The sequence below is a fragment of the Nerophis lumbriciformis genome, linkage group LG35, assembly GCF_033978685.3.
Source record: "Nerophis lumbriciformis linkage group LG35, RoL_Nlum_v2.1, whole genome shotgun sequence".
NCBI classification, from domain to species: Eukaryota; Metazoa; Chordata; class Actinopteri; order Syngnathiformes; family Syngnathidae; genus Nerophis; species Nerophis lumbriciformis.
Window position 1 is genome coordinate 21,242,498 of NC_084582.2, and position 12,648 is coordinate 21,255,145.

Consider the following 12,648-nt stretch of genomic DNA (forward strand, 5'->3'; position numbering starts at 1 on the left):
AACTTTATCAGTATTTATTGCCACCTTTCCCAACTTCTTTGTCACGTGTTGCTGGCATCAAATTCTAAAGTTAATGATTATTTGCAAAAAAAAAAAGTGTTTATCAGTTTGAACATAAAATATGTTGTTTCTGTAGCATATTCAACTGAATATGGGTTGAAAATTCTTTGCAAATCATTGTATTCCGTTTATATTTACATCTAACACAATTTCCCAACTCATTTTTGTAGATAGATAATGTGTGTACATTTTTTTTCATTTTATTTACATAGTACATATATGTGTATATATGGATATTCTATATTTTATGGGGTGTGTGTATGTGTATAGCTAGAATGTATAATTATTAATAATAAAGTATAGAGGAGAATACACAACGAGCACATGCTCCACACTCCCGTACAGTAGGTGGCGGTATGCACCTTCTAAGTTATGGCTGCAACCCATCAGAATACATGGAAGAGGAAGAAGGAGAAGAAGAAGAAGGCGCTGAGGAACGTAAGACCAAAATACTTCCGACATTGATTGTTTTTATCCAGCGGAGGAAGTCAGCTGTCATGGAACACATTAAATGTTTCTAGCGCTGGGATTGACCAAGGTAGACTTTCTTTCAAACAATAATACGTCAATGTTTAGTAATGCATTTTCACCTCCAACTTGGCAGTCATAGCAGTATGATTCGGCTAATCACCAGCTAATGCTGCTAGCCTGTTTGGGTGGGTGACTGTTTGTATGCAGCGCGATGAAGAAGACATTTTATGATTTACAAATGTCAATAATGGATTATTGTCAGCGTACAATGTTACCGCTAACTACTAATACATTTTTGGTACAGCATAATCAAGTCGCTCAGCAACGCAGCATCACAAGCACTCGTTTATTCCAATAAGAAATATCACAATTATGCAGCAATATTATATTTTTAGTTTTTAACACGAAACTGTGCCTAACCCGATAAAACCACTTGGATAAACTACAATTAACTATGCGACCTCAGATTCATTACATTACTGTGTATTGTGTATGGGAAAACATTTGCATTACCCTAACATATGTTTGTCACACACTTATTAAATGTTGTATAAAATGTATATGTACTCGCCACAAAGATCTGACAATGATAACAGTGAGGTCCAGTTATTATATCTATATTATATTGTCTCACACTTCAATCATTTGCAAGACTATTAATGAAGTTAAAATTCCAATACCTTAGATGGCAATAGTGTATAGTAGAGATGCGCGGTTTGCGGACACAACCGCGGATTCCGCGGATTATCCGCGGATCGGGCGGATGAAATAAAAAAAAAAAAGATTTTATCCGCGCGCGGGTCGGGTCGGGCGGATTAATTAGATATTTTTTTTGTTTTTTTTTTGTTTTTTTTTGCGGGTGGCAGTTAAACCAATTCGGATATATATATACATAGTTAAATGTTGTTACCCACATACGAAAAACGAGCAGGCACCTGCTGCATATGCCACAACAGAAGAAAAAAAAAGAAAAGAGATGGACACTTTTACGGAGCGGAGAAGGGACGCCTCGCCGGGGTCCGGGACCGAGGCCCCTTCCCCCGAGAGGGCCCCACCGGGAGCCGTAGCTGAGGCGATCCGCGAGAAGGGCCCGACGCACGTGCAGGGTCACTACCGCGCCCACCGCACCGACACCCCGCCTCGTCCGCTTTCGCCGCGGCCGGCGTCACGCGCAGCAGGTAAGCAGCTTACCTGCCCGCCACCCCTGTTGCCGGGGGCGCGTAACAGGGGTCACTCCGCGCGCAGTGCGCTCACGAAAGGGGTGGGGCTCACCCTGGTTGATATAGAGAGCAGGACGGTGGCCATGGAAGTCGGAACCCGCTAAGGAGTGTGTAACAACCCACCTGCCGAATCAACTAGCCCTGAAAATGGATGGCGCTGGAGCGTGGGCCCATACCTGGCCGTCGCCGGCAGCGAGACGCGCTTGGAGGTGCGCTCAGCGCGGCTCCCATATGATTGCGCACTGGTGTGCGTCTGGGTCGTGACAGCGTGGCACGCGCAAGTCTGTGCTGCATTGGATCAGTCTCCTTTCTTTAACAGGCAAAAGCTTTATAACCTCACCATACCTGCCAACTTTTAAATCAGAAAAACCTAGTAGCCAGGGTCCAAGGGCCGCAGGCCCCGGTAGGTCCAGGACAAAGTCCTGGTGGAGGGTTCAGGGCTTCGCCCCCCGACGCAAAATGATTATTAGCATTCAGACAGGTTAAAATGTTGCTAAAACCATCACTTTTCTATCAGTCACAGTGACTTTTCAAAACAAAAATATTACAGCAAAAATCATATGGGTTGATTGACATGTTTATTCTGTAAGCTAACTTCAATAGTTTGAAATTATTTTGACAGTTAATGCCAGTTATCCTGTCAACCTTTCACAAGACTTCAATTTGTTAATTGAAAGTATAAACAGTATAAACACTTTTTACAGTAAACAAATGGTAAAACAGTACTAAACAATTCCATTAAAAAAAAATTGGTGTCATTATTAACTTTCTGTCCAAGCTTGTATAATCTACTGCCTTGTTCAATTGTAAAAAATATTCTGTGCCTAAAATTCACATTTCTATCACAATTATCATACTGTAAACATGGTAAGCTAACTTCATTAAAATTAATAGTCCTGTCAATAGCATGGAATTACAATTCAAATGTAGTTTTTTTGTAAGCCTTTCAAAAGAATTCAAAATATGAAAAATTAATGAAAATTAATTTAAGCCATCAGACACTTGAAAAGTGGCACATCACATCTCTAATGTAATCATTTGAAGTTTTCAACAGAAATAGCACTGCAAAAATATTAAGGACATACTTCTGTATTTTGGTAGTTATGCTGTCAACATTTAACAAGATTTCTTCAACTTGGACTTGAAAGCATAAATAGTATAAACACTTTTAACAGTATGTCGTGCTGTGAAATACAGCCGACAGGATTGCGCACCAAACACGAAGCAAGGCCATGGTGCAGGAGAACAAAGGACTTCTTTCATTTAAGGTTTGTGATAAACCATCAAACTAATTCGTTAAAAGGACTCTATAGTAATAAAGCGAATTTTTCTGGACATTATCATGCAAGAAAAGTTTATTTTTGGGATCGCGATCACCGCGTAATGATTTTTAAAGGTTGCATTACATTATTAACTGTCCCATGTGATCAGCCAGTGCGATTGGAAGTCCATGCTCAATTATTGCCTCCGTAAATAAAACTTCGGCATTTATCACATCCAAAGAATCTGTTTGGGCGACGAAAAACGTTGAAAGTTTTCCACTTGTATCGCTAGCAACGGCATTAGACTTGTGTTTTTTTGTCCCAACGTGGTCTTTTACATCGCTAATTCCTCCGTGTCCGATCGAAAAATCTTGTCTGCAATTCGCGTAGTTTTCACCCTTTTTTTTTTTTTTTATTAATATTAGATATATAACAACGGGCGGATGGCGGGCGGGTGCAGTTCTGATCAAACGTTACATCGGGTGGATGGCGGATGGTTGACGACTTTCTGACGCGGTTGCGGATGAAATAAATTGCCTATCCGCGCATCTCTAGTGTATAGACTGGGGGTCAGCAACCCGCGGCTCTTTCGTGCCGCTTTAGTGGTATTTTTTAAAAAAAGGATTGAAAATGGAAAAAGTTGGGGGGAAAATAATTTGTTTGTTTTAGTACGTTTTTTGTTTGAGGACAAACATGACACAAACCTTCCCAATTGTTAGAAAGCCCACTGTTTAATATGTGTGTATGCTTCAATGATGAGAGTATTTGGTTTTGTCCTACTAATTTCGTCGGTTCTTGAACTCACCATAGTGTGGACTGTGAGCAACAGTTTGTTTACATGTAAAATCTTCCACTCCTTCTTTGTCTCATTTTGTCCACCAAAAGTTTAATTCTGTGCTTGAATGCACAAATGTGTGCTTTTGTTGATGTTATTGACTTGTTGGAGTGCTAATCAGGCATATTTGTTCAGTACATGACTGCAAGCTAATCAATGCTAACATGCTATTTAGGCTAGCTGTATGTACATATTGCATCATTATGTCTTATTTGTAGGTATATTTGAGCTCATTTAATATCCTTTACTTTTATCCTCTTTGAATATAATTTAGTTTTGCATGTTTAATGACACATTATCTGTATGTAATAGTGGCTGCATTTCAGATAGTTGTTTGAGTGCCTTGTTGTTCCAGACCACAGCAAACATTACCTAGCTTGACAAAGATTGTAATAAATGAAGACAGCCTGCCATTTCCTTTAACACACACATCTATACCTTTGGCCATTCTAAGCCAGTAATTTCCAGGAGTTATCTCACCTTCTGAGTAACCTCTGATTTCCTAATGGTTTCTATTGTTGGAAAAATGTGTAAAGTAAATATTACATTTCAACATTTCTGTGAACAAAGATTTGCTTCAGCCTGCGACACATAGTCATTTTGATAGTAGGCTATTATAGCTAATATAGACACTTACATCATGTCTTGCCTTCATTATAAGACTTACCGGTATATACGGCTTTTAATTTGTTGCGGCTCCACACAGATTTGTTTTTTGTATTTTTATATGGCTCTTTCAGCATTTTGGGTTGCTGACCCCTGGTATAGACTATAGTGTGTTGCCATAGTCAGGGAGTAGTCTTTGCCATTAAGCTAAGTGTGCCACTTCTGTCTTCTGTTGAAGTACCAGTAGAATGGAAAAACAAGTTGACTTTATATTTAAGATTGTGTTTAATTGTATCCATTAAACCATATCCGATTGTATTTAGAATTCGCAAAGTATGAGAAAATACTGTCTAAACATCACAAAATGCCACAATTTCAGAAGGCCATTTTGAATATTCCGCTCTGAATGTCTTTGGCAATTTCCATAGATTGACGTCACGGTGGGAACGCTTGTGCACTCTGACCATATCAGCAGACCAGTTATACTGGAAATATGCAAGCATTAGAAAGTTATGTTCTATCATTAACAATCCCTATATAAGACATGAAGACATATGTTTTTATTTTTTTCCTTTAGTCAATGGGGGCTCTCTCGTCCGCCCACAAAACCGTCTAAATAACCATCCAAAACCCGCTAACAATACTGTATTTACATATCGTGACCGAGATATTAACCAAATATTCGCAATATTGTTATTATAAGCGCTAACGCAGACCAACTATTTTTTAGCGGGGCAGTGATAACAGAGAGCTAACTATAGCTTATGCTGCTGTACTGTGAGCCAGACGGTGTCCTGCTGCTGCTGCGTCATGTCTCGGCTCGTCAAAGTTATTCTAGGTTATACATTATGCCTCCCTACTGGATAATAGGAGGATTTAGCCATAAATCTAGAAGTTGTTCATCTGTGACATTCAATTTATACGACAACCGAAGACAATGTCTGCAGATTATGGTTCATTCTTAATCCAAACAGGAAGTTATGAACATCCTGTTAGTCCTTGTCACAGTGAGAGCAGACATTGTACAGTAAGCGATTGTTTTATTATGTTTGTAGTTTGTTTTTCTTGTTTAGCACTTAGCAATACTGCTACATGATGCTTAGTGTTTCACTGAAGCTGGATCTGTTTAGCACACAGCTTCTAAAATTTGTAGCTAATCTTCCTTATATACAGGCTATAAAATATAAAGGTTTTGAATCATATTTTTTCCCAAAGTAATCGTTGTTGGCTCTCACAAAGTCTGCATGATTAGCATTGTTGTTGGTGGGGAAAGGATCTGTGGTTCCCACCTTTACGTCACGGATCATGTGACTGGCTTGCTCTTTATCTCTCAAAATAGCTCGGGAGTCTCAGTAAGATTGATAACATTTTGACCATATCTATTTACTCGCAAACTTTGTTAGTCTTTTGGTGTTATCAGTCAGACACTAGCTTCAATAAAGAGGCAACGTCCATTTTCTACCGCTTGTCCCTACATGTTTTTCCCAATACACTGTTACTTTTAAGTCCTACAAATATGAATATATATACTGTTTATAATGTCAGTGTTGTCACTTATTACACACCAGCTGTTTGATTGTAACGTGCATCTTACTCGTAGTTTTTGTGACGAAATTCGGAGGTGTTGAAATCACTATGACTAATGCAAATCACTAGCACGTTAAGTGTGAATTAGCATCGAGCTAGCACATTATGGCACGTTAAGTGTGAATTAGCATCGAGCTAGCACATTTTGATCAGTGGAGACTTACTTTTGAGTGATTTCTATCAGCTGAGCTTGCTTTTTTGGCATGGAAAATGTTACCTTTACCTAGAGGTAGTCCATCAAGTGCTTCAGTCTACAACCGGACTTAACGTCATGTGTAACAAAGTGTCGAAATATGGTACTGCTTTTACGTGAATCGGTACCTGGTATCACCAATAAAAGGTCAGCCTCACCTGACCTTTGGGGCTCAAATAAAACAACTATGCAAGACCTCCTTCTACCTCCTCAGGAACATTGCTAAATTTCGCCCCTCACTCACTCTCTCTGATGCCGAGAGGCACGTCCACGCCTTTGTCTCCTACAGGCTAGACTACTGCAACGCACTTCTTGTCGGGATCCCCAGCAAGACCATCCAGGAGCTGCAATACATACACAATAGTGCTGCTAGGATCCTGATGAGAATGCGGAAATACGACCATATCACACCAATTCTCAAATCCCTTCACTAGCTTCTTGTTCCACTTAGGATCGAATACAAAGTCTCCCTACAAACCCACCAGTGCCTCCATGGAAATGCCTCCCTCTACCTCAAAGAACTACTCACCCCCAAATCCTCCACACGACACCTCCGCTCCGGACAGGCTAACCTCCTCCAACCTCCGAGGACAAAGCTACGAACTATGGGAGACTGGGCTTTCTGCTCCGCTGCTCCCAGTCTGTAGAACGCTCTCCCTGACCACCTGAGGGCACCACAGACTGTGGATGCTTTTAAAAAAGGCTTAAAAACCCTTCTTTTTAAAAAAGCCTTTTTATAGATATATGCATACTAGTTCTAGCTATTAGGCTGTTCTAGTTTTTATTTTTATTATCTTTTTATTATTATTATTATTTTTTTAATACACTGTAGCACTTTGAGGTTGTTTGCTCAATGTGAAGTGCTTTTTACAAATAAAATGTATTAATATTATTATTATTATTTTTAAAGTATATACTTTGGTACACCCCTCGAGGTGTAACTGGGCACCATCTTATGTCATCTTGCACTTCCGTCATTTGTATTCGGTATGTTTTATTATTATTTATGAATTATTACACATTTACTTATTTGTGAGACAAAATATATAAATACACCCCCAAAACATTTGTTAGTGTAAAAGCTGTAAAATACCTATAAACCCCACTTATGAATTGTTTCTACAAGGGCTGTGTCGTTCGATCGTCCACTGATCAAGTACATGATTGGCCATTGACGATTAATGCCATTTAATGTCGATACTGTCTTGCTGACAAGTGCGAGCAGCTAATTATGTGTCTCCATACACAGTGTGGGGATGCTCCCCTAAGTTAATAACAATCACCTCCATTACAATAATAAACTGCATTTGTTAGTGTCTTAAGTATCATTTTCAAGTATTAGGACTAGGCAAACCATGTTAAACACCAGAAGAAAACCAGGTGTAAATAGTGTGTTGAAATTGTTAAATTGACAATAATATTCACCATAAATAAAGTAAAAAATGGACAGTGGATACGTTGATCTTTACCTTTGTTAGCTGGTAAACTTACAATTACAGTAGGGAATCAAATATTAGTTCCCCCCACTGTAATTATAATACAGTAAACCAGTTATTGAACTAAAATCATTTTGCACATCTTTTTGCCAACATTGGCTGCAGGAATCCATCATCCAAACCAGCTGCTGTCAGACTTCATTGTGGAATAAAATGAAGAGGAAACGTCGAGGCTCAAGGCCATGTGAAGCTGAGAAGAGGGCACGTGGAAACCGAAGAGCTCAGAAGAACGTCCATGCAGCAACACCTGCTCTACAACGTGTTACTACAGATGCTAACTACACTTCAACCAACCAGCACAAGCAGACAGAAATCAAGTCCAACACCTCCAGTGAGTAGCTCAGTTATTTTGTTTAATGAATATTTATTGATTTCTCCCAATATTTTAAATTGGAGACTTTCTATCAGAGGTGGGTGAAGTAGCAAAACATTTTACTCAAAAAAAAAAAAAAAGAAAAAAAGAGTACCACTAGTTTTAGACAGAATATGGGTGGGGTCCCCAAAACTTTTTGTGTATGTATATGTATATATACACACACACACACACACACACACATATATGTACACGTGTGTGTGTATATATACATATAAATATTTATTTATTTATTTAAAAAAAAATGTAATTTGGGAATTCCCGCAAACTAGTTATTGGGCGCTGGCGGGCTGGATGTGGCTCACTGGCCGTAGTTTGGGGACCCCTGCTTTAGCGTAATATGACAAGTAAACGTCATAAAATAATTACTCGAGTAAATACGTTTTCAGTGAAATTTGTGACTAGCTTCTCATGTATTTAGTAGGTAATTTTTGGTACCTAAACTTTTATCTCAGTTGGTATTTTGCACGTGTGTGAGAAAGAGGCACATTTTAAAATCACTTGCTAATGTTATATGCACAGCTAAAACATAAAAACATCTTGAACTTACTGTCAACATGTTTTCTTTAGTTGGAAGTGGAATTCTTGTAGACTGAAAAGTAAACATTTCTACTGACACAATTGACAGCGAATGATAGAAATATTATTTTTCTTAGTTCATAAGTAAACATCGGAGAGTTCTGACGTTTCACTTTTTACACTGCAGTTTGACTGTGGTCATGTGACTGCCAAGCTGAGTTTGATTGGTAAAACAGAGTCACGTGACATAAGGCTCTAACGAGCAAAATTAATTGCTAACAGTAATCAATAGAATATAAATAAATATGATATAAAAAACAATTAATGTAGCGGTCAGAAAGGAATTCGTAAAAGTAGGATTTTTAAATATTTTTTAAGTAAAACATATCTCACTGGATCGGTTCGCAGCAGAGTGTGAAGCGACTGGGATGGGAATCAGCACCTCCAAGTCCGAGTCCATGGTTCTCGCCCGGAAAAGGGTGGAGTGCCATCTCCGGGTTGGGGAGGAGGATCTTGCCCCAAGTGGAGGAGTTCAAGTACCTCGGAGTCTTGTTCACGAGTGAGGGAAGAGTGCATCGTGAGATCGACAGGCGGATCGGTGCGGCGTCTTCAGTAATGCGGACGCTGTATCGATCCGTTGTGGTGAAGAAGGAGCTGAGCCGGAAGGCAAAGCTCTCAATTTACCGGTCGATCTACGTTCCCATCCTCACCTATGGTCATGAGCTTTGGGGTATGACCGAAAGGACAAGATCACGGGTACAAGCGGCCGAAATGAGTTTCCTCCGCCGGGTGGCGGGGCTCTCCCTTAGAGATAGGGTGAGAAGCTCTGTCATCCGGGAGGAGCTCAAACTAAAGCCGCAGCTCCTCCACATCGAGAGGAGCCAGATGAGGTGGTTCGGGCCTCTGGTCAGGATGCCACCCGAACGCCTCCATAGGGAGGTGTTTCGGGCACGTCCGACCGGTAGGAGGCCACGGGGAAGACCCAGGACACGTTGGGAAGACTATGTCTTCCGGCTGACCTGGGAACGCCTCGGGATCCCCCGGGAAGAGCTGGACGAAGTGGCTGGGGAGAGGAAATTCTGGGCTTCCCTGCTTAGGCTGCTGCCCCCGCGACCCAACCTCGGATAAGCGGAAGAAGATGGATGGATATGTTGTATTAAAACTACTCTGACAAGTACAATATATCCAACAAGTTACTGGAGTAAATGAGTACATGCAGTTTATACCCACCTCTGGTATTAAATAGCAAATGTTTCACATAACAAGATGAATTTCCATCTTAATATGATTGGTTTTGTGCTTTATCCCAACAGGTCGACTGTCCGCTGCCGTCTGTAGGCTTTGCCACGGAAAGTTTTCTGCACGGAGTTTGCGACATGCTTTCAGCAAATGGCCTCAGGATTCTCTGGATGTCGTTAAGGACAAAGAGTATGCTGCAGCCCAGTCGCCCGCTTTGTTCCACACTGACTTCCAACGACTGGTTGGCGTGCAGTTGGACCCTGATCCCCGATTATCTGCATTTGTTTGTAAGAAATGTCACAGCAAGTTCTACAAATGCAACAGCATCCTGCTGCACTTTCTACAGATGGTTAATGTGCTGCCTGTTGGCAAAGACAACCCTAAAAGCAGGTAAGACCAGTATTTGCTCTCAAAATAGTAAATATACAGCACCCCAGATTTCATTTGCACTTCCTCCTAAATGTCAGTTAAATACCCAAGCTAATATTTCCATAAGAAATAAAGGTTCAGTTCAGTTCAGTTTATTTCGAACATGCATACGATACAATGTAATGCATCACATATTTCCAGTTGTTTCATTACAGCACATTCGAAAAGGAGTAGCCAGAAGCTGAGCTTATTTAATCCTACCCCTTTCATACCATAGTAATTTTATCCCATCCCCTTTTTCTCTGTAACAGAACAGTGAATAAATAAATAATATACCATAGTAAGTAAACGAATACTAAATACATAAATAATCTTTATCTCAAAAGAAAAAAAAGGGGTTCAAGATCCATCCATTTCTACCGCTTATTCCCTTTGGGGTCGCGGGGGGCGCTGGAGCCTATCTCAGCTACAATCGGGCGGAAGGCGGGGTACACCCTGGACAAGTCGTTTATCATAATTATTGTTCTGTGTACTTTGTGAACACTTGTAGTTTGAATAGTCTCTTAAACTGAATCATATTGGTGCTTTGTTGGATTTATTTGGTTAATCCATTCCATAATTTAATTCCACATACTGATATGCTAAAGGTTTTAAGTGTTGTACGAGCATGCAAATGTTTTAAATTAGATTTTCCTCTAAGGATTAATTTCTCCTCTTTTGTTGAGAAGAATTGTTGTACATTCTTGGGTAGCAGGTTATAGTTTGCTTTGTACATCATTTTAGCTGTTTGCAAATGCACCAAGTCGTTGAATTTCAATATTTGTGATTTAATAAATAGAGGGTTTGTATGTTTTATACATCCAACATTATGTATTATTCTAATTGATCTTTTTTGTAACACCGTTAGTGAATGAAGCGCACATTTGTAGTTGTTTCTCTATATTTCTACACAATAACTCAGATATGGTAACACTAGCGAGCGATTTATTACCTATGTCTAGCTTGTGTGCTATTGTGTGCTTAGCCGTTGTGTAGCTCGGTTGTTGTCTAATCGCATATCATTAATAATCAATTAATAATATTTTCAGAACACAATGAACAACGAGCTGCAGAATGAAAATTACTTCCTGGTCGCACTTTGGACACTTTGCTGTCGTCGGTATAAATTGCAGTTGATCGGTGGTATTAGAATATAATTTTATTTGAATAGGGAAGATGCAATTCAACATAGTTCCACAACAATGAATGGAACTGATGTGCTGTACAGAGAGTTTATAGCTAATGTTAATTTCCAAATCTTGTCCTCTTCTGTTTTTATTTCAGGCATCATCCGATGTTTTCAAAACTTTCAGTGAGCCATGAGTCGACATGTAAGAGAAGCATTCCTTGCCTTTTTCTTTGAAGCAAACATGTACGTGAGTGTGTTCCAATATCTTCTCCTTTCTCAGCAGCATTACCATCCTTTTCTTCAGACCCCAAGTGCCTGCACAAGCTGGTGTCGTGGGCTCACCACCACGCAGAGGCATGCAGGTCCTGCCCTGACCTGAAGGAGGTGCTGGAAGGCAGGTGCTGGGGCTTTGTCAAGGCCGTGTGGCGTTGTGTTGACGGGCACAGCTACACTCTGGACACACACAGCACCTCTTCTGTCAAGTCTGGCCACATGCTCCAGCGCGGAAGCATTGATGAGCGGCAAGAAAGGAGCTCGGTGGGGATCGCGGTCGACAGCATGGTTGGACAGAGTCTACTCTCCGTCACGCAGCAGACTTGTGGCTCGGCATTAGCAGACTGGAGCAGCAACACTGAAGGTTGTAATCCTCTTTAGCTCATCTTCTGCTATCAAATATGACAAATACATCAATGAAACAAATGTGATACGATTGTACCTCATGACAATGATAAGGTTTGATTTGTACACCACTTTAAAGTCGTCTTACCCTGCTCATTCTAGAGCACAGGTGTCAAACTCAAGGTCTGGCCCGCAAACACCTGGAAATGATGTGTCAATAAAGTACTTAATATTTTCTCACTAAATGTAATTTATTTTTTTCATTTTGACAGAAAAAATATATGTACTGCTTGATATTGCCTACATTTTAAACTTCAATAGTATCCAATATTGCAACAAATATTACAGTATATTATCATACTTTCCAAACATGTTTTTGTCTAAATAAAAATACTTAACTTTACAGCAAACTACCCATCAAATTAATGAAAATGACAATACATTTTCCCATGTTCTTTACAGCATATTACTGTAAATTGAAAAAAAATACTGTTTTTTGCGTTAAAATTCTGTTGATTGAAATGCCAGTGTTTGACTGTAAAATCTACGGTTGTTTTTAACGCTGTGTTACTGTAAATGGAAAGACGGTACATTTATTTTTATGGTAGAAAAGCTGGCAGCTAAGTTGCCAG

The 12,648-nt window shown here is 39.9% G+C and overlaps 1 protein-coding gene across 8 annotated transcripts in view; it reads left to right on the forward strand.

Annotated features, from left to right (window-relative positions):
• The first annotated feature begins 463 nt into the window (after positions 1–463).
• Positions 464–12,648, forward strand: part of znf276 (zinc finger protein 276) — a 32,029-nt gene continuing 19,844 nt past the window's right edge. For 5 of the 8 annotated variants that reach the window (XR_012049341.1, XR_012049342.1, XM_072912338.1 and 2 more), the window contains exons 1-5: positions 467–598; positions 7,836–8,061; positions 9,936–10,251; positions 11,554–11,600; positions 11,679–12,035. Coding sequence is in view for 6 of the 8 variants with exons in the window: in XM_072912338.1 (XP_072768439.1) it covers positions 572–598; positions 7,836–8,061; positions 9,936–10,251; positions 11,554–11,600; positions 11,679–12,035 (973 nt within the window). In the remaining 2 variants the exon portion in view is untranslated. Of the gene's footprint in view, positions 599–7,835; positions 8,062–9,935; positions 10,252–11,553; positions 11,601–11,678; positions 12,036–12,648 lie in introns of all 8 variants that reach the window. The other 3 variants (XM_061927590.2, XM_072912339.1, XM_072912340.1) reach the window with 3 other exon arrangements.